General features: G+C 42.4%; 13 protein-coding genes across 13 annotated transcripts; 4 read left to right on the forward strand and 9 right to left on the reverse strand.

Annotated features, from left to right (window-relative positions):
- Positions 1 to 164: 164 nt before the first annotated feature.
- O0I10_012188 (U6 snRNA-associated Sm-like protein LSm6) lies at positions 165 to 523 on the reverse strand (the record flags this gene model as incomplete). Its single annotated transcript, XM_058492134.1, has 3 exons — positions 165 to 193; positions 249 to 362; positions 424 to 523. 3 exons carry the CDS (start codon positions 521 to 523, stop codon positions 165 to 167), a joined length of 243 nt encoding a protein of 80 aa, XP_058337091.1.
- Positions 524 to 837: 314 nt separating this feature from the next.
- O0I10_012189 (uncharacterized protein) lies at positions 838 to 1,521 on the reverse strand (the record flags this gene model as incomplete). The annotated part of the gene is made up of 4 exons (XM_058492135.1): positions 838 to 977; positions 1,037 to 1,148; positions 1,213 to 1,306; positions 1,370 to 1,521. The coding sequence occupies 4 exons, from the start codon at positions 1,519 to 1,521 to the stop codon at positions 838 to 840; spliced, it is 498 nt and encodes a 165-aa protein (XP_058337092.1).
- A 607-nt stretch (positions 1,522 to 2,128) lies between these two features.
- On the reverse strand, positions 2,129 to 3,795 carry O0I10_012190 (uncharacterized protein; the record flags this gene model as incomplete). Its single annotated transcript, XM_058492136.1, has 8 exons — positions 2,129 to 2,284; positions 2,342 to 2,476; positions 2,528 to 2,627; positions 2,690 to 2,972; positions 3,028 to 3,054; positions 3,111 to 3,230; positions 3,297 to 3,543; positions 3,601 to 3,795. 8 exons carry the CDS (start codon positions 3,793 to 3,795, stop codon positions 2,129 to 2,131), a joined length of 1,263 nt encoding a protein of 420 aa, XP_058337093.1.
- A 514-nt stretch (positions 3,796 to 4,309) lies between these two features.
- Positions 4,310 to 5,889, forward strand: O0I10_012191 (uncharacterized protein; the record flags this gene model as incomplete). Its single annotated transcript, XM_058492137.1, has 9 exons — positions 4,310 to 4,412; positions 4,479 to 4,511; positions 4,563 to 4,654; positions 4,729 to 4,991; positions 5,073 to 5,084; positions 5,146 to 5,272; positions 5,333 to 5,373; positions 5,450 to 5,688; positions 5,753 to 5,889. The coding sequence occupies 9 exons, from the start codon at positions 4,310 to 4,312 to the stop codon at positions 5,887 to 5,889; spliced, it is 1,047 nt and encodes a 348-aa protein (XP_058337094.1).
- A 3,797-nt stretch (positions 5,890 to 9,686) lies between these two features.
- On the forward strand, positions 9,687 to 10,557 carry O0I10_012192 (uncharacterized protein; the record flags this gene model as incomplete). The annotated part of the gene is made up of 6 exons (XM_058492138.1): positions 9,687 to 9,863; positions 9,921 to 10,045; positions 10,101 to 10,182; positions 10,247 to 10,285; positions 10,345 to 10,442; positions 10,506 to 10,557. 6 exons carry the CDS (start codon positions 9,687 to 9,689, stop codon positions 10,555 to 10,557), a joined length of 573 nt encoding a protein of 190 aa, XP_058337095.1.
- A 152-nt stretch (positions 10,558 to 10,709) lies between these two features.
- Positions 10,710 to 12,460, reverse strand: O0I10_012193 (uncharacterized protein; the record flags this gene model as incomplete). The annotated part of the gene is made up of 5 exons (XM_058492139.1): positions 10,710 to 11,047; positions 11,101 to 11,225; positions 11,282 to 11,604; positions 11,667 to 12,193; positions 12,247 to 12,460. 5 exons carry the CDS (start codon positions 12,458 to 12,460, stop codon positions 10,710 to 10,712), a joined length of 1,527 nt encoding a protein of 508 aa, XP_058337096.1.
- A 155-nt stretch (positions 12,461 to 12,615) lies between these two features.
- O0I10_012194 (uncharacterized protein) lies at positions 12,616 to 15,357 on the reverse strand (the record flags this gene model as incomplete). The annotated part of the gene is made up of 7 exons (XM_058492140.1): positions 12,616 to 12,750; positions 12,810 to 13,235; positions 13,293 to 13,538; positions 13,594 to 14,762; positions 14,815 to 14,863; positions 14,916 to 14,966; positions 15,034 to 15,357. The coding sequence occupies 7 exons, from the start codon at positions 15,355 to 15,357 to the stop codon at positions 12,616 to 12,618; spliced, it is 2,400 nt and encodes a 799-aa protein (XP_058337097.1).
- A 2,193-nt stretch (positions 15,358 to 17,550) lies between these two features.
- Positions 17,551 to 18,828, forward strand: O0I10_012195 (uncharacterized protein; the record flags this gene model as incomplete). The annotated part of the gene is made up of 8 exons (XM_058492141.1): positions 17,551 to 17,578; positions 17,638 to 17,715; positions 17,770 to 17,851; positions 17,911 to 18,142; positions 18,200 to 18,367; positions 18,425 to 18,603; positions 18,655 to 18,708; positions 18,765 to 18,828. 8 exons carry the CDS (start codon positions 17,551 to 17,553, stop codon positions 18,826 to 18,828), a joined length of 885 nt encoding a protein of 294 aa, XP_058337098.1.
- A 29-nt stretch (positions 18,829 to 18,857) lies between these two features.
- On the reverse strand, positions 18,858 to 21,836 carry O0I10_012196 (uncharacterized protein; the record flags this gene model as incomplete). The annotated part of the gene is made up of 6 exons (XM_058492142.1): positions 18,858 to 19,004; positions 19,068 to 19,783; positions 19,841 to 21,203; positions 21,262 to 21,555; positions 21,631 to 21,756; positions 21,822 to 21,836. The coding sequence occupies 6 exons, from the start codon at positions 21,834 to 21,836 to the stop codon at positions 18,858 to 18,860; spliced, it is 2,661 nt and encodes an 886-aa protein (XP_058337099.1).
- A 725-nt stretch (positions 21,837 to 22,561) lies between these two features.
- O0I10_012197 (uncharacterized protein) lies at positions 22,562 to 22,735 on the forward strand (the record flags this gene model as incomplete). Its single annotated transcript, XM_058492143.1, has 1 exon — positions 22,562 to 22,735. The coding sequence occupies one exon, from the start codon at positions 22,562 to 22,564 to the stop codon at positions 22,733 to 22,735; it is 174 nt and encodes a 57-aa protein (XP_058337100.1).
- A 110-nt stretch (positions 22,736 to 22,845) lies between these two features.
- Positions 22,846 to 23,854, reverse strand: O0I10_012198 (uncharacterized protein; the record flags this gene model as incomplete). The annotated part of the gene is made up of 6 exons (XM_058492144.1): positions 22,846 to 23,037; positions 23,096 to 23,158; positions 23,223 to 23,328; positions 23,383 to 23,501; positions 23,568 to 23,786; positions 23,852 to 23,854. 6 exons carry the CDS (start codon positions 23,852 to 23,854, stop codon positions 22,846 to 22,848), a joined length of 702 nt encoding a protein of 233 aa, XP_058337101.1.
- A 381-nt stretch (positions 23,855 to 24,235) lies between these two features.
- Positions 24,236 to 24,580, reverse strand: O0I10_012199 (uncharacterized protein; the record flags this gene model as incomplete). Its single annotated transcript, XM_058492145.1, has 1 exon — positions 24,236 to 24,580. The coding sequence occupies one exon, from the start codon at positions 24,578 to 24,580 to the stop codon at positions 24,236 to 24,238; it is 345 nt and encodes a 114-aa protein (XP_058337102.1).
- A 1,069-nt stretch (positions 24,581 to 25,649) lies between these two features.
- O0I10_012200 (uncharacterized protein) lies at positions 25,650 to 26,957 on the reverse strand (the record flags this gene model as incomplete). The annotated part of the gene is made up of 6 exons (XM_058492146.1): positions 25,650 to 25,791; positions 25,850 to 25,925; positions 25,988 to 26,223; positions 26,277 to 26,496; positions 26,552 to 26,653; positions 26,711 to 26,957. The coding sequence occupies 6 exons, from the start codon at positions 26,955 to 26,957 to the stop codon at positions 25,650 to 25,652; spliced, it is 1,023 nt and encodes a 340-aa protein (XP_058337103.1).
- Positions 26,958 to 27,964: the final 1,007 nt, after the last annotated feature.

A 27,964-nucleotide genomic window follows, 5' to 3' on the forward strand; every position in this document is an offset into this window, starting at 1 on the left:
ATGTATGTCAGATGAGAGATCTTCGCTCCATTATACACGGACAGGACACAGCTTTGTTCCTATGAGCCATAGGCTGCCCGCACCTGTAGAAGCGTTGTTTTTTTTGGTGTCAATAATGCTGCATATGCTCTTCAATGTATCAATGCATTCCACCTTTATTGCCATCATGGCTTTTCAGCACTAATATAGAGTACTGATTGCGTGTCAATACCAGTGTCATATGTCTTCTATCTACTTTCGACACATACCATTGTTTCCTCGAATAAAGGTATCACCGTAACGATTTTTAAGTTTTCCGTCAACATATTCTTCTGTGTTTTCAAGCGCGATGTTCATATAGCCATCCAGACATGCCAGAATTCCTAATCGCGTGCGTTTTCCCTTTGGTTTCAGCTAGGTCATCTCTATGTGTTCATTTCATACCTCGGTAGTTGATTCCAGAATTCAGCTTGACGAGAACCTGCCGTCCAAGGACTGTACTAAGGAAATCAGTGGGAGATCGCGTGTGCTTCTGCTGATCCATGAGTAGAAGTAGAAAAAAAAGAGAAGTCGAAGACGTGTGCAAGAAATGTAGTGGCGCAAGTCTGCGTTCAACCAATAAAATCAAGCTTACTTGGATACAATGGCTGTACCGCCAAAATCGGCACAGAATTAAAACGTAGCGCCAATATGACATGACTAATAGGAGCACGTCCTGTTTATCACAGCAATGATTGTAAAGTACATTTTTTCTTCTTATTCTTTTATCTCATTATTAGCTAGTGCGATATGATTAGGTATGAGTAGGCTTGGACACCGTTGAAAGTGCTGGTGGAACGTCTCTCAGCTGCTACCACATCATTCATCAGGAAGCTCAGGATGGTGGTTCAAATGATCACAGGATACGGGGCTCCAGTTAATGTCCAGGACACCTAATTGAAGGTTACCCTCAGGTGCAAGCCTTTGGAATGCCGCTGGAGTGAGATCGATAGCTTTTCCTATAGTACAATGCTTGTAAGATGTACGTAATAGCTGCATGCTTTGATATACCACTTACCGACTCGACATGCAGCGCATTTATCTACAACCATGATTGTGATGGACAAATCACGATGCTTTTTGTTTGTCACTCGTAGACATTTGTAGCAGTCTTCGAAACCATTCATTGCCTGAATAATGAATTCTGTATTAATTAGTAAAAAGTCAATCGACATATATCGTTCACGCTCATACCATTGCTCCTATCATATCGTTTATTGTTGCATCCCATCTAGGCATCCCGTTTCGATCGTAGCAAGCAGCGTTTAGGAGATCTTTTCCATCATACCTGTAATAAGTTCCTATCAGCTATTCTGTATGTAGGTAATAGTAAACATATACGACACAATACCATGTACCGTTACCATGACCACGTTTAGCCAAAGATATTTGCTTCAATGGTCGAAACTGCATAACGGTTGCCACGCCTTCATAAGTCGTTTCGGCCACCGCTGCAGAGTAAAAGAGACTAAACAGACAGAGAGACACAAAAAAGAGCCACATATTTTGGAGCACTGGAAAGCTGTGGAAAATACTTCTGCTTGGTAGGCATTTATAAGTTATAGCTGCAGCAGACTGAGCCATATGCGGTTTTCTCAGTATGGATTTTGTGTCAAAAAGAGTTACGCAAGTCAGCCGGCGTTTATTTGCGAGCCAAAGTCTTTTTGTTGCTGGAGCCCCTGGCTACCTCCTTAGCCCCTGCACCCTTTAATCGGACTGGAGCAACGCCGTTGATGTCCACACGACACAAGTGCTGGTGTCTCGTCACCTCCTCCTCAGATTTTGTTAGTGTTGTGTCGTGCATGGTACATGGATACATTACTCCTCAGAAGCAGGCTATCGCTATAGCGGTGATATTGTTACTTTGAGTGTTGTGTGCAGATACTCTTTTAGCACCAAAATAACGCTTCCATAAAACATATGAACGAACCGATACCAGTGGTGAAGTCAGCACGGCTATTTGCCACACAACGTTTACGGTTTAACAAACATTATGGAAAACAAAAGTTGGTCAAATGAGAGAAGTATGATGCTAATCAAATATAACGATTTTCGTGCATGAAATGAACTATTTTCTGTACAACTATAAAGCTTGCCTAACGCCTCTATATTAAGATGAAATATGCAAGCTCTCGGTCTCTGTCTTTAGGTGTTCGATGTCATCGCTGTCGCTACTCTCCTGGGAAGAAGGCTTATCCATCACCTTACTGAGGGATTGTTGTGACATTGATCTTGAATGCCGCTTGAATTTGCTTACAGCCTTCATCTGCAAGTACAAGTGGTTAAAGAAAGGGGTGCATGCATTTTTCTTTTTGTAACCTACCACCATGAACACAGGAACGATCTTGGATATGGCTCTGCTGATTTCTTCTTCAGTGACTTCAGTGACCATAGCAGCATTGTTCTCTTCTTCTGAAATCAATGGTTCTTGTCCATGTTTCGTCACCCAGGGATCCACCTTGACCGTACAGCTTAAGTTCACGCATTATCCCATGTTTGTATACATTACCCGCAGCTCCGATATAGAAATCCGCTTTTCAGGATCCTTCTCCAATAACTTTTGTAGAAGCATGACAAGTTCTGGGTTTGTACTCTTATCGTATTCCACACTATGTAATCTATTGTTTGAGCTGTGTACCTTTCTTTCACATCACTGCGCACTTGAACTTACGGGTCATGGCAAATTTTAGAATTGAGCTCGATAAAATTGGTGCTGATGAAAGGAAGACGGCCATAAACCAAACAGTAAAGCGTAACACCCATAGACCAGATATCTGCAGCTTTTCCCGATACTTCACCATGATTTGCTGTGCATAATTCTGGAGCCATGAAAGCTGGACTTCCTGCTGATTTCTTCAACAGATCATTGTCCTTTTGAAACATTTCCGAAACGCCAAAATCTACAAACTTTAAAACACCATCCTGAGATAAAAGCAAATTGTCCGGCTTGATATCTATATAATTGAATGAGCGAACTATCTCTGCCAAAAAGCTGGTTATACCACATACCGCGATGAACGATATTGCTATAGTGTACTTGAGAAAAATGAGATACAAGAACTGCTTCGGTTGGTTGACTAGGATATCCTTACGATATTCAATTCCAAGGATCATGTCTCTAAAAAAATGACGCGCCATCTCTTCTGAATAAGGAGTTACAGTTCCACCTGCCTCTACATCCATGAGCACGCCCTTGTGTGCCATCTCGAATACTACTCGAGTATCATTTCCAGCGTCAGTGGTATTCCTATAAATTCATCTACACTGACCCAACTTACCCATATAAAGCGAATCGTTATCTGGATCATCCAATACTTCAAATAGTCTCACCACATGTGGATGATTGAGCTTCTTTAGAATAGCGAGCTCAGTTCGTACGAGATCCAAGGGATTGCCGCTACTCTGAGCATGTCTTGGAACACGGGGTCCAAAGCCCCTACCCCTTCCCCGAAGTCCACCTGGTCGACGGAGCATGGCAGACTGTTCTCTCCTACGTAAGCGCTGCTTGCTGAATTCCTTGATGGCCTACGTATCTTTTTATGTTAGTCCCTAGTAGAACAGGTTTCTAGGCCTATACTTTACATATTCATTGCCAGTGTTCTTGTCAACACCCAAATGCACTGTTCCAAACGCGCCACGGCCGATCTCTTTCTTCAAAATATACTGGTTGATCTGAGGTAATCCCTCCTTTGTCTCTGACGTTTTAGCGCCTAGTGTCTCAACGACAACCGATGCAGGGCGAGGGCTTAATGCAGGCGAATCAGGAGGCGATTTCATGGAGAGCTGGGAAAGTGGAAAAACGGGTACAGCTCTGAGCGTCCTCCAAGTCAACCTGAATACCGGATATCCATTTACCCGTCATTATCACGCGCCGGTAAATATAGACTCCCATTGCGTGTTGAGCAAATGTAGAGCAGTATTCAAGGATCATAACAAAATGGTATCATGATAAGAAGATAAAGACTAGTAGTGATGTAGATAGCAGCAAGAGGCTACTATACTACAAACTGAAGGATAGCAACCAGCCAAAATCAATATAATGACAATGTTATCATTGTAACTACAGAGAGAGAAATATTTAAGCTGACTCGGGCCATACATCTTAATGAGCGGCCAGCATTTCTTGCTCCACTCGTAACTGTCAACTATGCGTATGTTGCCAATATTACAAGATACATGCGATGTCACATGACATACGACTCTTTATGATCGCTTATGATAGTGACTGACATTGCGCAAATGGTACAAGCTCAATTTGGCTGGGCTTCTCCTCTGCAGTTTGATTTTGCAAATGGAACCACGTACAAGAAACACTGTGGTAGGAATAATCCTTCCTGTGTTTGTAGTAGGGCTCTTTGTCTATCCATGGTACATTTACACTTTTCGGATATGCAGTAAGTGAATGGAATCCATTGTCCCGCAATTGCCGGATGGTATGGCTCATCAATTTGTTTTCTCAGACACATTGTTCCCGGATAACAAGGCCGAAGGAGGTATATGCGAACAGAAATAGAGAAAGAATGTTAGTCTAACTCGTTTGTTAGCTATCTTCATCACGATTGCATCACTATTTGGTGTACTCGCTTTATTGTGTTATGCCCGCGTTCTGATAGCACCGTCGGGAAAAGCTGTTCATGCAAGTGGTTACTGCGAATTTAGAGTAGAGGAGAGATGCTGAGCGAGAGACTTACATCTGCTCGGAACCAGCAGGTTGCGGCCGCGTCTCAAGGCTCGCCGATACCACGATATTGCTATGCACCAGGATTGCTTGATCCCAAGACCCAATGCCCACAAATATCAGCAACGGCGGCGGAAGTTGGAAATGCACCTAACGAACGAACTGCACTCCTTCCAACACTGTGTATCACTCGCATGGACGGCACACCTCGTTATTGCGACGTCTGCCAATGCTACAAACCAGATCGTACACACCACTGCAAAGAGTGCAATGCATGTATTCTGCGGATGGACCAGTAAGTACTTTGCATGATGCATAAGGCTTTTTATTCCATATGCTGATACCGCATTTCCATATAACTACTGTATGGTTTCAGCCATTGTCCATGGTGAGTTCGTTACCTAAAATGTACATCTTACATACTTATATAATGAGAAACATGGAAATAGGATCAGTGGCTGTGTAGGACATAGAAATTACAAGTTCTTTTATCTTTTCGTGATATACAGCGCAATGTATGCAATATGGTCGCTCTGCAGTAGCATCCCACTAATCGTAAATGCGCTATCCAAGAATGTATGGAAGTGAGTTGTGGTGGGGTTAAGGTTCCGGACTGATGCCAGTTGATTTACGTAGGACGCGACTCTAGATCCTCAGTGGATCGTTTTGCTGGTGCTGTAAGTACTGTACGAATGTATGGTAGAGATATCTACAATGATAGGAATAGTAACCCATCGAATTATACAATTGTAGTGGCTTTGTATTTGGAATGACGCTGTTAGGATTTGCAGGAGTACACACTTATTACATATGCATGAATCAGACCACCATCGAGCATATCTCACGGCGTCCCTATGAAATTCGAGTGGATTTGGATAGAACTGGGCATAACTATGAAATTGTGACAACACCGCACACAGAGCGCTTGTGGAACCTGGGAACATGCGACAATTGGCGATCAGTCATGGGGAACAATCCATGGGGCTGGTTTGGTAAGTTATTTTTTGCAGCATTTTGCTCACACTATATTGTATTTGTCTCAAATATTGTCTGCAGTACCGTGGTCAGGTGGTCTTGGCAATGGATGCGTTTTTCCATACAATAACGAAGTGTATGCTCGCGTGATTGAGCGAGCCAAACATCAACGAGCGATCTTGAACCCCCCAGCCCCCTCTCGTACTACTGGCGTTTAGTCATCTTGTTTGTCAATAACAGCTGATATTATTTTGTCCGTATGCGGTCGGATATTGTGGATTGAATGTTGGGAAAAACGGTAGCAGAAATGAATGGAGTGTGCTGAAGAATGAGACGCCAGTGAACTTTCCGAATGGCTTCAAGAGTGGCGGCGATAATGAGGGAAGAATCAATAGGAGGATGACTCGCCGAGAGATCGAACTAAAATTGTACAAGGGCCTTCTCAGCACTTGAACTGAGTTGCATTACCTCTGTTCTCTGGCGTTACATTGGCATTGGCCATTGGGGTATTGATGTTGAAGATTGTTCACAGCAAGCGGCTTCAATTGCTGTACCTCTTAACACAAACATGACTATCTGTATCTTTGGCTCTATTATATTCATGCTACGACTTGACAATGAACAGAGAGCACCTATCATATAGATATAGCATCACGTTTACAGCATAGGTAAAACATAAAGGTTCCTGTATCTCCAAATTTTACAATCAAGCGTGGGGTCTTTATGAGAACAAGGTTGCTCATCAGGGCCAAAGGAACCATGTGTGTAAGTTTCACGATCGGGGTTGTCAATTGCAGATTTCGCAAATGTCGCCACCAGCTAAATTGGATCCGCAGATCAAGGTCAACCTCTTGAATGTTTTTTTCGACGACGACCAAAAGCCAGAGATGTTCCTTGTGTTCAAAGGCGTACATCAACAAAGTATCAAGGTTGATATGCAAGACAAGCGATTCAGCGAATGTGGCTACCAGCTCCTGTACCTCTTGAGCACGTGATCTCTTTCATATGAACTTCTGTTACTCAGTTCTCAGCATTCTACATGTCGATCACCCTTCAAATTGAAAACTCAAGTATAAAACCACCCTTGTTCTACAACTTTGGTTAGTGACCCAAGATGATCAGAGAAGATATGAAACATGCCCCTTTGTCCCCACACGAGCGAATTTTTTTTCTTTTTCTCGACAAGTGGCAAGTCGACCGCATCTGAAAATTTGTTTACGACTATAAAATCAGTCACTGTGACCACGTTTTATCAAGACGTCACAGTCATCAGAGGCAAGTCCAGTCCTGTACCTCTTGAGCACGTGATCTTTTGCATATAAACTTCTATTAGTGTTATCTCAGCATCCTACATGTCAATCTGCCTTTAAATTGCAAACTTGATTATAAACCCGCCCTTGTTCTACAACTTTGATTAGTGACACAAGTCGATCAGAGAAGATACGAAACATGCCCCTTTGTCCCACACGAGCGAATTTTTTCTTTGTTTCTCCACAAGTCGCAAGTCGGCGGCATCTGAAATTTGTTTTGCGATCATGAAAGCAGTCACTGTGGTCAACATTGCCTAAGAAGTCACAGCTGTCAGAAGCAAGTGAAGTCCTGTACCTCTTGAGCACGTGATCTCTCCCATATGAACATCTGTTACTCATTTCTCAGCATTCTACATGCCAGCCACCCTTCAAATTGAAAACCCAACTATAAAACTACTCTTGTTCTACAACTTTGGTTAGTGGCCCAAGATGATCAGAGAAGATATGAAACATGTCCCTTTGTCCTACACGAGCGAATTTTTTCTCTGTTTCTCGACAAGCCACAAATCAATGTGACCTGAAATTTGTTTATAATTATAAAAGCAGTCCTTGTGGACAACTTTGAGTAAGGCATCACAGCGGTCAGAGGCAAGTCAAGTCATGTAGTTGTGAGCATGTGATTTCTTAGTCTCCTCGCCATACGAGAAATTATGGTAACTGCTAACTGGTAATAAGCTCAATGATCACGTGTAAGAACAGGGCACAAAGAGCGCAAGACATTGGTCTCTGCCTTCCTACCACGTCAAAGATACATGTACAAAAACCCCGGGTAAACATTAGTGCATGCCACGGTTAGACGAACTTTTGGGCCTGTAGGAAATTGTAGCTCGGATGAAGAAAATAGAAAATTAGCTGACATAGGGGTACAAAACGCCCGGTGAGCAAACAGCACAAAACGTTCAGTGGGTAAAGTATTTTCCCGATGTAAAGAATAACTAAAGATGATGGGTTAATCAACCAATGTATTGTAGCCGATTTACTAATCTTTTTCATTTACTTTAACAACAGTGATATCTACAATGGGACAAGAGTATTTTTAATATTACTAATTTTCTACATTACGTCGGCTATTCGGCATTAAACAGTTATTTGTAAATAAATCCTTCCTTTGAAACTACCAAAATGTTATCAAATGCGTGGAAGCGACCTCAAGATGTTATTAAATTCATATAAATTACTTCTTGGACACCTTTGAGCACTAAACGTGGTATTAAACTCTAGAAGGGGGTCTCTTGCGGATGCCTTTGACTCACATTACTGCATCAATTCCATAGAAGGGAAGCTCTTGTGCACATATTAAGCCTAAATATTACTATAAGTAATTAAAATGGAGTTTTATGTTCCTAATGCTTCCTTTTATCCACGAAAACCGTCTAAATATTCAGTCATCGGGTGACGATTTGTGCACAGCCCAGTTCGCACATAACGTCGGTGGGTTAACCCACCGACGTATTGTACTGTTACCCACCGGACGTTTTGTACCCTACTCACCGGGCGTTTTGTACCCCTATATCAGACCGACCACCATCTTCAAAAATTTTTGAGGCTGCAAATATTTTTGAGTTTGGGGACATGCAAATAAATTTTTTTTTTGGTCTGGGGCCTTGTGTAACAACGACGGCTCTATATTTTGCCGGATACATTTTACTGATGTGGGGTCGAAAAGGTGACCACGTGACCATGGAACCACTTAAAAGCGAAAAACATAGAGTTCGCCAAAACTTTTTTTTACCATCAATCGTGGCCAGTCATTAGAAAACTTGCTGATCGTGTTCGAAACGTGCTTGTCTGTGAACATGAACTTCCACAACGACGATTCTAAAATTCCCCCGTCCAGCTCTACCCCATCACCTTTTTTTCGACGACCAAAAGAAAATATTTTTTGGGCTGATGGCGACATTCGCTAAATCCCTGATTGCCCACCACGAACCTGACACTTACTCACTAGCTACTTCCAGCCACGCCGGACAACTTTGTTCTAATAAGACCCCCATGCTTCATTGTAAAGTTATGGCTTAGGGCGGCTTTTCCTGTACGGCCACTGTAGGTGTGATTAGAATAGGCTGAAGGATTAGGCATAATTTCTCGCGAGACGAAATCCCGCACCTTTCTGGATGGGACATGGAAGTGCGACGTGAAGCTCGCAACTTTAGCGTTTATATACCTGATAGGTTTTGCACATAGTTGAACTCTATTCATCCGTATAGATCTATTTCTTTGTTATTTAGCGAGATTTCTCGCGAGTCGCGACCGCCTATCGGCGTCTTCACGAGGACGAGAATAAGACCGATCTTCTCGCATCAGGTTTTGACAAGTAGCTAGGGCCAAGGAGACGTGTAAAATGTATTCAAGGTGATTATATAGTGTAATAACTATTCATGATATTGGATGCAGTGATCAGTTTGTCTTTCTCGAGATGTTTCCATTAGCGGCAGGCACCGTTCTATAGAAGATAAGTTATTGGATTGGCCGAAATGATTATGAAGCTTATGATTCGCAATGTATATCCAGAGATGGGTGTTGGGAATACAAGCGAAGTGTTAGTTACCAGTGATAATGCCAATGTAAATATGTCTCTGTTATCAATATCTGCCTGATGGTACCATAGTAATAAATCATCCCTTAAAAACCGCTTCCCTAACATCTAGGCAGTTTATTATCAGACAATAAAACGTATAATGGAGAACTAGATGGAATTTCACTGCATGGGCCATCGCGTAACGTCTTTGGTTGCACCAGCTTTGCGCGCTGCTTCCCTTTCTTTTCCTTATTTGCTTGGCTTGATGGAAGGATACGATACCCACAGCATTTTTATCTGTTGCAACTCTAGCTGCCTTGGTCCTAAAGGGCGTCAAGCTGGTGTATATGTGTCTGGCATGTTGGTAAGGAAAGAACATCAACATCGTCGCATGGAGCTGGGGTGATTGACCGTTTGACAGTTTGCTCTAGGATGGTGGATGTTCATTGATACTCTAAGCTTTTCGTTCACATTGACCGATCGCAAGGTGTTATTTGGTGTTGAAGACTGGGTTCCTGGCATTATCACGACGCTAGGCATGATTGTGTGAGTCATGATTATGCAGTTTACCCGTATACGAATACTCATAGCATGATATTAGTGTCTGCCTGATAGACAAAAGCTCTCTTCGAGATTCATGGGGCGAATCAGGATCTTGGCAAGCTCGCTTATGCTTGTTTTTGGTACCATTATTCTTATGATAGTCGTCCTCAAGGACAGGAAACTAAACCGATATCGGCATTGTAGGGGTTTGCTATGATGGCAGGTGGTTTAGCAGGCGCGGTTGTAAGTTGCTCTCACACATAATACAAAGAACGAGTTGGATTGATAGGTTCTTTTCACAGAGTGTGCTAGTGGTAAAGTACATTATGCGCGATCTCGACTCTGCCGACTGCTACCCTGGTATCGGTATTGTAGTACAATGCGGGCTTCTTATGCTCAGGTATTTGCTTTGTTTGGTACATAAAAAATACCACGCTGATATTGACATCAAATTTCGTAATAGCACTGCCATTCTCTGGATATCACAGACAGAAGAACCATCTTTTCGCATTTAAGCTTAGGAAACAAGAATTAAATCATACCATTGTTCGACATATCTTTCCAGAAAGTTTAGGTCATAGAAATATAAATATGAATCTGGTATCTTTATGTGAGGAGGAGTGGTTTACTAATCATTACTTTACATTACAATATAAGATATTACTTATTACATAATATGACATTCTCTATTATGAGCTCCCATGCGCATTAGCTGCTCTTCGGTATATGCACGACCTGTCATAGCTTGAATATCCTCCATGGCCTGCTCACGTTCATTGTCTTTCTTTTTTTGCTTGATTTCTCGTGGAAAGTACAGCTTCAAGAAGTTCTGCATTGGAACATCCAAGTTTAAAGAGCTTGCGTGTTTGACAGCAGTAGGGTGTCGGCATAGCGGGCAACTATCCATTTTCTTTTTCTGAGCTTTGATTAAGCAGCGTACACAAAATACGTGACCACAGGCTAGACGTATGGGTCTCCATGCCACCGACATACACACGGGACACACTATACACATGAAATGAGCAAGATATTGGAGCGAAAATGCAACATGAACTCACGATAATCATCAGGTTGCGGTATGATTGTTGTCAGTTTTCCTAAGATGGATGCACAGAGGATATCTGCTAACTTGGTATTAAAAAATCGACTCTGTTGTATAAAGTTGGGAAAGCTTGTACTGGCGCTAAAGAAAATGGATCAGTGAGATGTATTGCATCATAAGCTCTTCTCCCCACTTACTTTAGACCACTACGTTTGTCATGCTTTTTCAAAATCTTGGTTACTGCCGTTTGATTCAAAAGCTGATAATGTTTCATGGTGATCAATTCTGTATTGAGTGCAATAAACTGCTCGAAAGATTCTCGGGAAGCTTTACTCTTGAATTTACGCAAAAGATTGAGTTCCCCAAGTTGTTGTGTGAACCATTCCATCTGCGCTTTGGATTTGTGAGCCGAATGTATCGATCTGTCGGATTCGACTCTGCCTTTAAAGATCTGGGCATCCATATAAAGACTGAAAATAGCACGCCATGCGTACATATCGGTCACGTGATTTGGCGCTGTCTATAGATACATATACATTGGTTAGTTGGGAGCAGTAAACTTCTCTATTTGAACACCCTTACCAATTTGGCCATGCGCCTCTCCAATTCATTTACATCTTGTTTAAATCTTTGGGAAGTCATATCCTGAAGGACTGCCGCTTGTTGTAACTCAGTCATTAATGTCGCAAAGAATTCATCATCGTGTTCCAATTCAATAACGAGACTACGCATGTCCTTTTTCTCCTTTCCTGTTTCCACCTTGTTGCTGATTTCAACCTCGCCATCAGTCGTAATATCACTTATTCGATCTGTTTCTTCTTTGCTGGATAGTGTCATGTCCATCAATTCTCGGAATAGTTCCGCTGCTGCACTTTGTCGGCGTTGCATGGTATCACTTGTTAAGATACGTTCATCTTTTTTGCTGAGCGTGAAGAAATCCGTGTCGTTCTCTGTACGTTTGTATCGAAGCTTAGGTCTGGATGCATTACAAGTATTGTTGTCGCTTTCATTTTCTTCCTTGCTTATGATCTTTTCCAAAAGCTCCTCCACATGGGATTGATTCGGGTCGTAAATGAACTCGATGCAGGGATGTACATTGGGAGATTCACCTATCGAATCGTTATAAGACTATACAAATGACCCGGTACGAGTGCTTATTTACCAGTGAAATAATATCTTATCTTTGGACCATTGTCATTGTTGGCTGAATTGTTGCCGAGACATTCTCGTAAAAAAGAAGCAGACAGTCCACGACGCTCAATTTCGACTGCGACCTTTGCAATGAGCTTCTTGAGTGCTTTATACTGAATGAGATATGGTCGCCACTCGGAGGGAATGTCCTCAGCTTCACTTTCTAACTGTTTCGCAAACTTCATTGAAAGAAGAGATAATTCATGGTTTTATCATCCCCGCTACATATTGACATTTTTGGAATAGAAAAGAACCCTGCAGATTGCCATGCAACTGTAACACAAACTAGAATGTCTAACTACGCTACTGCTACCGTAAAACGACATCAGATACCAATTCACTACCATACAAGACATTTATCTTTAGGATTCATAGGCCTTCCAACTGGACATGAGAATGCTTTTGAAAATTCCTTAGAATTCATCAGCGGACCATTCACGCGCCAACGACTGGGGGCATTGCTACTTGTTGATAACTAAATGGGCAACATTATTAGTCACATGAACATCCCTTGATAAAGAATAGTATAGATACCTCATGTAAATCACTCTGTGTCGTACTTTTACTGCATTGCATCCGAGCAAAGCTAATAAAAAACAATTGTTCTCGAGACCAAGCGTCTAATCCTGGTGGAAGATCATTTTGTCCGACATGACGTTTCCATGCAAGATAAGCGTGCAACAAGCCTCCATTGTCTGCAATATTCTGCTTCAAAGTTTGTTCACCGTCCACATGGTAGGTATCTCCATGTTCTCCCTCAATAGTAAACTTGGAATATTGATGAATAAAACATTTGGCCTTATTTTCGAAAGCTGTTGTCGTTGAATTGCTCCATTCTCTTCCATTGAACGCATGCAGAATTTCTCGGCCCACCATCGCTCCAAGTTGACCATAGTTTAAAAATTCAGGGAGCTGTACATTAAAAAAAGGCATACGAAGAATGGATGCAGGAACTTGAAGCTGCCGTACGAGATTACTAAAGTTGATCTTCACTTCATTCTCGCTAACATACGTTACCTTGTTTTGTAAAGGATCATACAAAGCTTCGGTGTATTGGGGTGATATATCCCATGCATTGGGATCGACACTAGATGATAAGCGCCCCAAGGTCTGTTTCACATGCCATTTGTTGACACTTCTGATGCTCTCAAAGAAGTTATCCTTATTGACGATAGCATCGGCATAATATTCGGCGAGTGAAATAGCGGATCGAGTGTCAGGATGTGATTTCGGGTATCCAACTTGGTGATTAATATGTGACATCTAAAAACAACATCCAGATGAGAATGATGTTGCTTCCTCAGAGATATAGACATACCTGGTATTGGAATTTTTGCTTATCTTCAACATGTATCCAATCCAAGGATTGTATACGTTCAGAAAGGGTATGACCAATACTTGTTAATAGTTCATCCGCCTGTTGTTCTGCAACATCATCCAATATACGTTTTACAAGGTAACGACCCAGTAGAAAACCAAACGGATGATCAGCGTAAGCTAAACAAGTCTGCCATCTTGGTGGTTTGGCACGTACTTCAACACCGTACAGCTTAGCATCCAACTTGCGGCGAGGTGCTATAAATTCTTCTCCAAGGGTATCCAAATATTTCCAGAGAACCCGCCAAATCAAATATAACTGCAGTGTGCGTGTGTTGGTGCCTTGTACAATTCGACCTGACAAGTCAATGACAAATGTTGATGACGGAATCAATATGTCTTGAGGAATGGGCGTGCCACGCGGTAATAAAGCTTCAATAATGATCGACCAGTCGATGTTTGGAGCTGCCTTTTGTAGCTGATCAAGGGACCATCGTTCCATGTTCTGATGATGCGTTGTTGCTAGCTCCTTTTCAAAGTTGATAATTCGTCGTGCAGTAGCTACTGGGCTCCATGTTTTCCATCCAAACTCGTTTGCGTCGTCTCTGCTGAACACTGTGCTCAAGATCTCCTCTACAACTTCACTGTAGACATTCAAAATATCCGAATCTTTATAATATACATGCGATGGAAGGCCTAGTTCCCCCTGCCCTATGGAAAGGCTTGGACGTGAACTATCTTGGGGATCGACACCCACATGAAATGCGAATAGTGGCCAAACATTTTGTTGAGCAAGATAAATCAACGCATGACTGAGACCATGGACAAATGGAGGAGGAGGAGGAGAGCTCATTGCATAATAGTATTTGAGAGGTAAATAATCTCTGATGGTTCGAAACATGTCGTAAAAAGGCGTAATATCATATCGTTCGATTGTTTCTTCATCCATGCAGGCATGTTGGAAATCCCGTAACTTTTGAAATAGTTGTTCATCAAGGATACGGTCTGGAGGTGGCAATAAAGAAGATAGGGGAGGAGTAGCATGACTGTCATTGAATGGATGATTGAGAATCTCGTTGAGTAGTTGCTTGGTTCTCTCGTTTGCAACGCTTTGCACGCTCGTTTTAGCCATGTCCTCGCGTAAGACACGATCATTAATCCAGTTACTGCCTAAAATAGGTCATGAATAACAATGGTGCGGGTACATAGCTTTGATAATTACATGCATATGCATAAAAGTCGTCACATGGATCCATGTTCAAGTTCACATCCTACAATTATCGTGAGAATCGTCATTTGGAAACCGTCATTTATATTACTCACTTGAAGAATATATGCAGATGCCAAAATACAGCTAGGTTCCAGGCAGTAATGCTATCAGGACGTGGAGAATATGAGCATCTATGCTATATGTCATCATCTGCCGTAGTATAAATAATACCTCGTCCTTATCAGGTGGTGGTATCGGGGTGGGTTCAGCAGTCGGTGATGGAAGAGGTGATGGTAAACTATCCCCAAAGCTGCTGCGTGCGTACAATCCAATGAAGATACAAAGGAATATAAGCAATATCGAGCTGACAAAGAACATTAACTTCTCCAATGAAGTGAATTGCCCAGGCTGCAGATAGAGTGGATATCGATAAACGCCGCTGCCGTAATCAGTATTCGATACCGCTTCATCAGCACTGTTGCGTGAGACATTGTCGGCTTCGTCAATTCTGTTTCGCGATAACAACGGAGCGCGTGGGTCATCAGTTAACGCCATGGAGAGAATGGATAGAAGCGCTCTGACATCCCAGGAGGACCTTTCGCCATTTTAGTCGTTGTCGGTGGCTCAACTCCTTCCCCGTTTTTGTTATCATGAGATCAACACCGAATGTTCGCCCATTCATACTTCTCATCAACGGCCCATAAATCACGTGATTGATCCGTATGAATAATAAGCGCGATTAACATTAGTGTTTGTGGTTAGAAATGGCTGGGAAAGTTGTTATGTAACGGCTGGCGTCGGGGGTCGGAAGCATTTATGCATCATACGGTGCTTATCGATGAAGATACCAACGACTTTCAATTCTGAAACTAACACGCGCACAAACTTCGAACAACGTATCACTTCTCTCAAATTGAGCTTAGCAAGGAATTTGATTGGTGTCATTATTTGATGATGGTGATTGAAAATAGTGTACGACAGGAGCTTGCATTGAGACAATTGATGAAAATATACATGAGGGGTCGCAAGGGTAGAAGCAAATCAATCACTCTTAAAGCGCATGAGCGCACTTGTTAGTATCAGGGGCGTGCTCCTTGTCCGAGATCGAATGATCGTTATATGATTATAATACGTAAGTCTAATCCATGCAGCAACCTTTAACTGGTTGCATGGGCGCAACGTTGCCTGATAGGATGGCTAGCTATTTGATTGTTGAATCCACAGCATTATATCATATATACCTCCACGAAACGCTTATACCACATCTTCTCCAGTTCTTCGGCACTTTCGTGGGCTTTGGGTCATTGCTTAAACTTGTCACGATGGTCTTTCACAAATGCGTTCAACTTGATAATTCGCCGGCTAACAACGAAAAGCGTAAATTCTGTGCGAACATTAACTTCTTTTGTTATTAATTAACGTTTAGAGAAGAAACTTTATTTACCAGCAGCACCAGCTTTGCATATGCATCTCGGGAGGTAGCTACATCAAAAGGAATGTGAGTATATGCTTCATCAAGCAACATGATCAGGCTTTACCTTGATAAAGGAGCTAGTTATCGATTAAGCGCAACAGCAATGAAAGTAGGATAACAGTGCGACGCTATAAATTTTCGCAAATACTTTTGTACATGGGTCGCTCACGGAGTAATATCGTTTAAAATGATACTCACCAAGGCTTTTAAAGGCGTCAGCAATCTAAAAGTAGTATGATGGGAGAGAGAGAAGAGACGTCTGGGAGTGTGACAATAGGCGACAACATCTTTGTTTATATGCGCATGGCGGTGTAGGTATTTCTATGACCACCAAAATGACGAAAGAGTGATAAAGTGTTTGTTGGGAATGACGATAACCTGATAGATTGTTGGGTCGCCTACACGCAGAGCCTTGACATGATTGCATGTCGATGCATAAATCAGAATCTGAAATAAACAAGCTGGCAACACCCATCATCAAACAATGACAACAATCAAATCACTTGCTGTGCTCAGATCCCATAAAACAAGACGTTCTTCGAGGATGTATGTATGATTATTCGTTTCAGAAGGGGGAGTAAGCGGTATCTTCATGGATAAACATAATGCACACGGTCACCATAACCCCAACATCGGTATAAGGGTGATATAAACAACCGCTGTTCCGTTTGCTATGCATATTTTCAATGATAATAATACATAAGCGGTATTTGATAGCAACGATCTAAGCCAGGATTTAGGGAAGTCCAATAGCACCAAATGCAAATTTCGACTTGAGTTGATGAGTACCGTTTGTTATTATCGTTGACTCCACGCATGATATGTTATTGCCACTATCTACCACCACTCAAAACAGCCATTGCTCCACCCATAGTTTTCCTTCCTGCGCTTTCCTTTACCGTTACAGTCAGTGGGAGTGGATCTTGGGAAATCTCGGGTAACAATGCGATCCCAAGTGGTAACACAATTTTAAGTTTCAGAACGTGCCGATCCACCCACCTGATTTCATGTGACCTAAGTATGTAGTGGTAGCCTGTACAACAACTCGGTTTACTCGTACCATTGCGACACGGTTATACGGGATATATAAACAAGGTTCTGCAGGGAAAATGCTCTTTCTAATAGACCATGGATTGTGGGTTTATATTATAACGTTAAGAGGCCAATCGTGATTGTTAGGCGCGTGAGTCATACCCGGCTAACCCCGAAACACAAAAAGACCTCCACAGGTTAGTTCCTGATTGTGTCTCTTTCCCTTTTTGTTCCACATTACCATGTCTTCCACTGAGACAGCACAGAAGCGTGAGTCGCTATAGAGTTATCATTAAAGCGATTCCAGTGTCTTATTACGCGTTCATTAGCCTTGCCTTTCCACTTTCAATTCTTGGCTGGTGCCATTGCTGGCATTTCCGAGATTTTGACCATGTACCCGTTGGACGGTAAGAAACAACATGGTACGTTATGATGGTCGGCTTATTGATACATGTTCACAGTTGTCAAGACTCGTGCCCAGCTTAGCACTTCAGGAAACACGGGCATTCTTCAGAGCTTGAAAGATATTGTGAAAAAGGAAGGGTAAGGGCATACTTGAGTAAGTCAACGCAATGGAAGATAACGTTATCTCTTAAAAAAAGTCCCGCGACTCTGTACCGCGGTATTGCTGCCCCTATTCTTGTGGAAGCACCCAAACGTGCCACCAAATTTGCCGCCAATGAACAATACACCGCTTTGTACAAGAAACTCTTCGGTATGGAGAAGGTTACCCAACCCCTTGCCATCGCTACTGGTGTCAGTGCCGGTGTAACCGAAGCTGTTCTTATCGTTCCCTTTGAATTGGTCAAGATTCGTATGCAGGATAAAGCCAACGTACGTGTAGTGGATCATGAGAAAAAAAGTGACGTAAAACTAAATAATCAAGGGTAGGCTGCCAAATACAGCGGTACTGCTGATGCACTTCGCAAGATTTTGAAGCAGGAAGGTCCTTTGGCACTGTACAATGGTTTGGAAGCAACAATTTGGCGTCATGCAGCATGGAATGGTGGTTATTTTGGTGTCATCTTTGGTGTTAAGGAGTGGTTGCCCAAGGCAAAGGTAAGGGCTATTAATCATTGGCATTACAACGTCAGACTTACGTTTAATACTTTTTAGAACAAGAATGAGCAACTCGTCAATAACTTCATTGCTGGTACTATCGGCGGTACCTTTGGCACTATGCTGAATACCCCTATGGATGTTGTCAAAACCAGAATCCAGGGCTATACTGGCCAAGGTCCCAAAAAGTACAACTGGACATTGCCATCAATCGCTCTTGTCGCAAAGGAAGAAGGGTATGTTGGATAAGTGAAAAATGAAGATAAGGGTATTAAACCAAATTATAGATTTGGTGCATTGTACCGTGGCTTTACAGCTAAAGTACTTCGTCTTGGTCCTGGGTAAGTGACGATATTCACCAATAATGCACAGAAATTATTTAACACCTGAATTATAGTGGTGGTATCCTTCTGGTTGTCTTTGAGACAGTATCGGGTTTCATGCGCAAGCACTTTATGTAGATCTTAGAAATACTATTTACACAGGATGATTATCGAGCAAAAAGGCTGTATATACGAACAATGTGATCTTCATGGTGAAGAATGCTAACGTGAATAACTGGTCGTTGCAAATCGTCGTCGTATGAAGTGTGAACACATCTAATATGGTTACCGGCTAAGACTTGAACCGTTTTCCCCTGTATATCATAAATCAATATCAATATCCTGTACACAGCTGATGTGAATGTAATAAGACTTACTGTTTCCATATGTCGGATCTCGATCACTGAAGGTGAAAAACCAATCAAATATGGAGAGATGATTACAAGTTTTTGCAGTCGCGCATCAAAACCAACCTTGGGCTGGATCGAAACGGGATTCATATAATCGTGAAAGCAAATATTCCAAGCCGTATGTAGGTCATATGCATATCCTGAATCACGTGAGAATGGCACAAATCCTATCACATTGTCAGGAAATGCTGTGACCTTCTTCCATTCACAACGTCCATTGTGGATTCGTCCAATGCCAAGGCTAGGGGACTGCAAAAACACCGCATCGTATGCAACTTGAATATGGTATGTATCGCGAGACTCCAATCGGTATTCCTTTGCTTTACGGAACCATTCCCCCTTATACTGCATGATGACCAAGAGAGTGCACGATCTTTTTTGTATTAGATAACAAAGGACACGTGTGTTGTAGATAGTGCCAACTGCAAATGATATGACAGATGATCGATGAATGTAGCCCCATCGGTGATGTGAACCTGTCACAGATACTTGTTGGATATCGTATGCCATTAGTGCAGAGCGCTTTGTGCGTACCACCAGAGCCGTATTATCCAAAATGGCCAGCTGTCTACAGTCTTCTTGGGCAACTGCCAGCTGAAATTCATGTGATACGCCATCACGAGGACCAATCCATATACCATACTGCGTCCCAAGAGCGAGCATAGATGAGCCGTCCGAAAGATCTACTTGACTTTTGCTTCAGCTAGAGCTAGTAAATGTGTCATTTCAGTTTGCCATACCAAAAGGTAGAGTGCACCATATCCGACCACAGCCGGTGGGAAACATTGCACTACCTCCAACTACAATAGCGGACTGGCGATTGCTGGATCCAGTAGCCACCTCACATAACGGGCTCAATGAGATAGGACCACTGTTAATTTGCACGTCTTGTATAGCTTTACATAGTAGCTCACGCCATTCTTCCCTTTCTTCGATCGTAGGGCAAGCAAGGTAAAATGAACAATCGCCGAGTCCAAGATGGGAAAGCGCGAGCATACGGTACCTGGGTCCTGCCCGAGAGGAAGTCGTATTTGGTAAGGTGCGCCGTGCTACAATGTGTTGCTTGCTATCTGATGGTGATGTCTTGGAATGCCGCAAACTGTTCCGAAGGCGGCGAAATCGTGCACGAATGTAAAGACCGGTAACCGTTTGATCTTGTGATGACGATGTTATCACTGGTGCTGCTGTGACAGTACCACCGTAGATACGTGGTAGATTCAGCCGTAACATATGTAATGGTATAGGATGTCCTGCCACTACAAATTCCTCATGCTTACCCGAGAACCGAGGTCGTGTGACCACCACGAGATGTGTAAATAGAAAAACACGACATGGTACCATTGTCCAAGAATGTAGAGAACGTGCTAGCATTAAATTCCCTTCATGCAATAACGATGCGTTCTCAGGGAGAATTTGCTCAAGTGTGGTTGGAATATGATTTGGGATCAAGAGTGTAGACGCGATTCGCAGGCGTTGTGTTTCTACCTCGGCTTGACGTGTCAATTCATTCATGCGTTCCAAAATATCACTGAGTTCTGCCAATGCAGCTCCCAGTGCAAGCTGATCAGCTTCATCTGTAGTGTACTTGAGTAATGCCTCAATAAGCAACTTGTATTTTCCCAGACGAAGCGTTGGTAATGTTAAATAGTGCCGTAGTCCCAATCGTCGAGTATTTGTATGCGTATTTTGTTCTTCCAAAAAGGTCCCAAAACGTGGGCTCCTGTTTGCTTCTACTGTGGCGACAAATGTTGCTTTCATGTGGTTGGCTGCGTATGTCACATAGGGATCCATCAAACGAGAAACATGATTCCAAATGACAATGCCGATCGACCCAACGTATAAACCGCTAATAGGATCCTGCTGCTCTAATAATTCTTTGTAGCCTTGGGAGTGTAAATCGTGAATCGCTTCATAATTGCCGAATACGATATCATGGAATTTTTGACGCCTGGTTTCTTCAATGACCGCTGATGAATCAAGCAATGGTTGTGCATAAACTTCGGAAATGATTTCAAGGTCATGACAGTATTGTTTCTCCGATACCACTATTTCTTCAATGGCATTCTGGCGTTTGTACTCTTCAGGTGATAAAGCGCTCGTATCCTTAAAGAAGTGTTTCTATTAGTACCCAACTTTATCATTTGTGCCCACCAAGATTTACCAAATTGCTATGTGCTTCATGGTTAGAAAAATGCAGATTGCCACCTTTGTTTGGGCAAGATGGTGCGTAACACAGCTGATGTTGTGGGCTACAACGCGGAGAGTAGCAACTGGCCAGTGGCACAAATACACCTTGAATGGAAGACGGGGGACTCCTGTTGACCAGATAAAGTCGTTCTTCTCGATAGAGAGCAAGGCACTTGTTATCAATGAGTGAAAGTATAATATGTTCGATTGCCGTGCTGTTGTCCGCCATGCTGGTATTACGTTCGGCTACTATGTCACGAATGACATCCTGGTATCATGTTGTAATTCCTAGTAAGTTACGAGGTTTGGTTCCTTTTCTCTGGGGAAGGGAAACGGTACATACCGATAATTTATTCCTTGATATTGTTGGAGAGCTTAATAACATTGTTATCCGAGACCACAACGATGATAGTAAAGCATTATGTATTATCAGCTCATCCTTTTTGTAATAGCACGCGATGTCGCTGCTCTTAATAGTGTCATTCCCTCAAAGTTACTTAGTGGAAGTATCAAGTAAAACAATCATGTACTTACAGATGCTTCTGACATAGCCAGTATAAGAAAGAAAGAAAGGGAAAAAAACAAGTACTAAAACTTGAGAAAGATATACCACATGTGATATGGGATAAACAAGCGTCATGTGTCTTGCATCAAAAAGGAAATACCCTTACTATGTATTCTATGCTATGCAGTATTACAATGAAACCAACTATGCTAACACACTCCTCCATGGTATAAGTCCTAGAATCTGACTTATGAATACAACGTGCAGCCTGGGCTTGAGATCTCAATTTCTCATGCCTCGAGTGATCTGGAGACAAGGCTCGCGTTGCAGACGTCACAATATCCTCATCAAAGAGAACCGTTTATAGTTCAAAAAATCTCTAACGAAAGGCATGAGCCTATAGATGTCCTCTACTACTGGAGTAGGCAATAGATTCTACTATAGTAGTGGCCCGTAGTTATAGCTTTCAACGCTTCGTTGAAGGTTTGAATGGTTATAACAAAATGCATCGTGCCCGTTCGTACAGTACTAGTCAGTGGTTTGCTGTTGCAGGATGCTGGTATCAAACGTACATTGGGTACGACCACGAGCTTGGCAACAGTTTTTGTGTGCTGATACATTCGGGGTAGAGAAAGAGAAGGATGGCATGACTGGGTCTGATTGTGGAGGGTTGCCAGATGCAGTCCAGTCACATGGAGAGTGAAAAATAGGCTTGTTGTCTGCTTTAGCGTATTTAATTCTTTCTTCACCCAAAATACACACATACAAAATGGACCGCCGATTGCAGCAACCCGAAGACGAGCCTACTTTCGGCCAAGCACTTAAAGCTCAATTGTTCGCTCCTGAGGTTCGACAGGGAAATCTTAACATCGCTTTGTCATTGACCGTGTTCGCTGGTGCCGTTGTCTTCTTGCGCAACTTTGGTGATTTGTTGGCTGTCTAAAAAGTAATTGATAACGACGTTTTCACTGTATTTTCGAAACGCTTACAGTGTGCGATATGTTTAGGTATAATATATGTAAATGTATTAGAAGCGTCTTTGAGCAAACTATACTACAAATACAACCGGTGTTGCGGCTGCTCATCTATGTAAACCTTGCTCTTGTCATATCCCAGCCGAGCAATATCAATTTTTTTCAGACCATCTGCGTATGCATCAACTGTTTCGATTGTAACAATGTGTTTTCCAAGATACGATTCTTGCAGACTGAGCAATACATAACCGGGAATATCATGGATTTCACACTAGATGAGGAGGATTGTTATTAAGTAAGCATGTGAGAGTTGAGAGGAGAGTACTTGCATAGGAGATGAGAGCAGCAGTCAAGTCTTGGATCATATTGGGAGGTTCAAGTTGGTCTCCAATCTACGATGAGAAAACATGTTTGAGCACAACAAAACCTTATGCAGATCAGTCAACAATTACTTACCAAGATTTGCGTATTGGATGATTGCAAAACACGCAAAAATGGAGGATTGATATCACGAGTATTAGAGATATAATCTGCTCCTGCCAAGCTATCCAGAATGATAATGCTAGATAGAGCCATTAGCGTGTATTGCTTTTTCCCTCGTTCAATTAACTCCCACCTCTTCAACTTGGACAAACCAACAATCGATTTTGCCATGGCTTGAACTTGCTCACGCTCCACCTTTTTCTTCAAAGGGATACAGAGAACATCTTCCAAGATTTGCAGAATAGGACAACCCTAATCATGTAGCTCTCTCTATAAGCAAGCTTGGCCTTATAATAAAACCCGTATACCCCTGCTTACATTGATATCACCGATATGTTGCGTACTACAATTCATTGCTTCGATATATGCACTACCTGGACCCTGCATACCGACAAGAAGAGTGATTGGTTGGGATAAAGTGCAGGTCAAATTGACGTTGATCGGATGCGAATTGGGCTCCACCTCGTTCTCAACATCGCTATCATCATTGTCAAATGCGTAGCGCACTGGAGCTGAAGGAAAAGGTTCGTCGAAATCCTGTTATTTTTCTAGTTAAAAAGACTGCAAAACGCGTGCGTGTATCTCTTTGCAATACTATGTACCATGGGAATAGTCAAGCAATGGGCGTTGTCGGGGTGTTGGAGACGCGCGTTTGGAGCAATGTACTTTGGCTGCCATGTCCCGCCCAATCAGGGTGCATTATGCGGGTCCTCACAAGCATGATACCTTTTTTTTCCACATTTAGCATACAACAAACACTAATAGGATGGCGTTTACAGTGTGGATGTATCATCTCATTGCTTAATATTATCTATGGTTGTGTATCCCAGCGTGGAGAGAAACCTTGCTGCATCGGTACTGGATTTATTAATGGATTTTACGTAGGTTCGAAAAGGTATCTTACAAAGGAACAACCGACTACATTTGAATGTGCTGCCCCTGATGTTACAAGGATAGGGATACGAAGATACGAGAAGGTACTGAGCTTACCATAGACCACCCCGATATTGTGCGTGGAGATGTGCTCTTCGTTCTGGTTCAAACACTGGCGACAATGCAGGATATGGGTAGGCATGAGGATGGACATACTCTTGCAAGACATCAAAGGGGGCATTTTTGAGGTCTTCAACACGGACAAAGATAGGCCGCGATAGGGGATCATTGTTGTCGCCGATGACGAAAATGGGAGGATCAATACCTTTCTTAGACGCGATATCCAAAGCATCGAGGGCTTTTCTCAACGATGTGGCCATAGCATCATCCCCAATGTACAATGCGTTGTCAAACAAGCCCAAGGATTTCTTGGTGGGTTTAGAAGCACCAGGAGTCATTTGACTTTGCATTATCATAGCCAGGAGGATCACCACGCAAATAGATAGTACGATATTTTTCAATTGATTTTTGAAGAAATAAACCGTGCGACGAAAGATGTTGCAGAATGTGAGATAAAGAAATCTGCAAAGTAGAATAACCCTAGCCATGACAAGGTTTACGACTTGAAAGGGCGTGGGCCGGGGTAGCGGATCCATACTTGAAACTTGAATAAAACTAAGGACTTTAAGGACGAATTCGGTGGGCTTTATATAGAGATCAGAATGAGGAAGAGTACACGTAAATGGAACATTGTTTGCCAATCATCAATTACCTCATTGTTCACCCAACAATGACTAGTAACATCCCTTCAAAGACTGAGTGTGCTTAGAAACGGGTAATAGATGCATACATCCTAGATCTAAGCTGAACCTGGGAATATGCTATATAGTTACATACTGTACCTAAATAAGTCTTTGCTCGATTACAGAAATTCTGAAGTAAGCAACTGCTCCATACTGTAAATGTACATAAGGGAATGTTGTCCATGGCAAATGATGCCCAACGTATAGAATTCCAAAATTAATGGCCGATGGTATTCAAAGTACAGTTCTTTGTTTCTGCCAAGCGATTCTTTGTCTCCTACTAGCAATGAGCCCTTCTACTGCTGCTGCTTCTATCAGTTTTGTTATTGTGAAATAAACATGACCCTCCCTAAATGGTGTGTCGTTATTGTACATCAGCAAAGATTCCTTGGATAAACAAAAATTAGAATCACACAACAAGATAAACGTCCTTCCTTGTTCACGGGAAGCCCACATTCACAAGCAAAACCAAGCCTGTGGGAATATCAACTTTATCACAGTGAGCAGTAGTGGTAGTAGTAGTATAAAGCAAAGAAGTGAATCGCGCTTAGGCTGCATAAGGCCATACTTGTGCAATCGAGCATTTGTTCTAATCATTTTGGCTGGAAACCTAAAATTATGCAGCACCTATATTCAATCCATAACACAGTAGCCCAATGCCAACGACCAACGGCTTGAAGGTCCCCAACTTCATATCCCAGATTTTAATGGCAAAAGATAGAATTTAATCCTCTCTCCATGATACATAAACTTCATCTGTACGGAAGCGTTGAGTACAGTTGCTCTTATCTAATGGTGTACAATATCCGGTGTGATGAGCCAACAACCCTGCGTGTGCAATCATGATGCCATTATCAATGCAAAATCTACCAGAAGTTGGCTTTTAGTGTATACGATTGCCCATTCAACTATCCCTACACTTACCGTTCATCCATAGCACACACTTGGCCACCACGATCTTTAGCCATCTGTTCCATCATTTCTTGCAAACGAATATTACCTATGGAACCAGGTGAGATTGTTTTCATCTTCCAAGAAATACGTATGTATATAACCACTTACATCCTACACCACCGACAATCAAAACTTCCTGAGATTCCACATGGGCCATGGCACGTTCGGTAATTTCCACCAGCATAGCGAATAAGGTCTCTTGCAACGAAAAGCATAGATCTTCAGGAGTTACTTGTCCGGTTGGAAGTTTTTCCTTGGCAACCATTTCAATGTGGGATAAGATACCAGAAAATGACACATCCATGCCTTTCACAGTGTAGGGTAATGGTATATAGTTCTTTCCCCTTGTAAATCAGAGGAATTAGTACGTTGAATACTGTGAATTGATATCTCTTACCGCTTGGCATATTGTTCAATGTTGTATCCGGGACTTGGATCGTTGGATAAGTTGAGGATTCTTGCAAATCGATCAAGACAATTTCCAATAGCAATGTCCAATGTCTCGCCAAAAATGCGGTATCGATGCTGCGAATAAGCAATTACTTGTGTATTGCCACCACTGACGTATAAAATGACAGGATTGGAAGCGCCCGTCACCTCGCGTCCCATCTCAATATCTAAACATGATCGAGCGTTAATAAGGATATTCAACGTTTTTCATGTACAACTTACGTCCTATGCAATGGTTGACACCCACTAGCGGTTTGTCCCAAAGTAGCGATAGCGTACGGGCCACCACCGCCACCGATGTCAACGGTGCTCCCATACCAGGTCCTGTTGTTTCCTTGTTGTCAGCCAGCCATTAAGACATGTCTGTATCCTATTACTGACCCTTTGTAAAGCATATGACGTCAATGTCTTCAGGTTTCACTTGGGCCTGATCCATTGCTTTTTTCATGACAGCGAGGATACAATCACGGTGATGCTGTGCCGTGTCCCTTGGAAGGAAACCTTCACCCGGTGGCGTGATATACGTGTCTCGAACGTTGGCTAAAATGTCGACTTTGGCTCCAATGTGGCGTATAATACCAACACCGAGCTTGTTGGCCGATCCTTCAAAACCAATTGCGATCGTCATGGGAAGAGAAAAGGTTGGACTGAGCTCCGCGGGGCGATGCAGCAAGCAACTATGCACTTTTGTAAAGCAGATCACATGACTCAAGCAATGGAACCTGGTTAGTTGTACATCACCTGATGCGCCCTACCATATTGAACTCTTCGTGTGATGCATAAACTACTTTTATATCTTATTGCCTCCTCTGTTTGTGTGAAATATACTATATGGATTCACTTGGGAATCTACATTTAATAAGCAACCGTATGTCTCGTGCTCATCCTTTTCGTTGATATAACGATATAGGCCGAATAAGTTTGAAAGTGTTGACGTGTGGTGCTTAATGCTTTGCTCTGCTTTCGTCCTTCATGTTGACCCACAGCACTTGATTGGCCTTCTGGCCTTCACATTCTTACACGTAAGCAAGCTTCCTCACAGGTTTCTTTCATTCCTTCATATCGTATAAAGCAACCTTCAACCTTCTCTTTACACTTTTTCTCATATTACATACCACGATGCATACAGCAACAACAGTGACAATACAAGCTGCCTTCTCCTTTGTTCGTCTCTTGCAAGTTCTACCTTCGCACTGACTCCACAACGTTAACATTTGCACGACGAGGCACAAGCAGTTACGGCTAAAACACGTCAGCAACACTCGATGGCAACGACCGGTCACTGTTGAAATGCGTGTTTTGCGTATCGCCTATACAGGGGGTGTTGTTCAAAGTACGATTGCGCATTAATGCCAGGTGACGCTTGATTGCTGATATCAAAGGTGGTCCGATCATTCTCGCTGCTTATTGAACACGCGTACCAATATTGAGAGTAGGTTGACAACATGGTGAGTCACCTTTGTACGATGGTGATGTGCATTAGCCGTACAAGAAGTGATTGATTTCCTTAATAGATTTTATCATCTACTACCTTAATTTGGCCGATCTATGCGTAGACAACATTACACGTAGCCTCCTCAGATTTAATCATGGTATATGCTCCCATCACTTTATCAGTCCATGCATCGTTTTATC

Source organism: Lichtheimia ornata (genome assembly GCF_029851405.1).
Source record: "Lichtheimia ornata isolate CBS 291.66 chromosome Unknown scaffold00115, whole genome shotgun sequence".
Lineage (NCBI taxonomy): Eukaryota > Fungi > Mucoromycota > Mucoromycetes > Mucorales > Lichtheimiaceae > Lichtheimia > Lichtheimia ornata.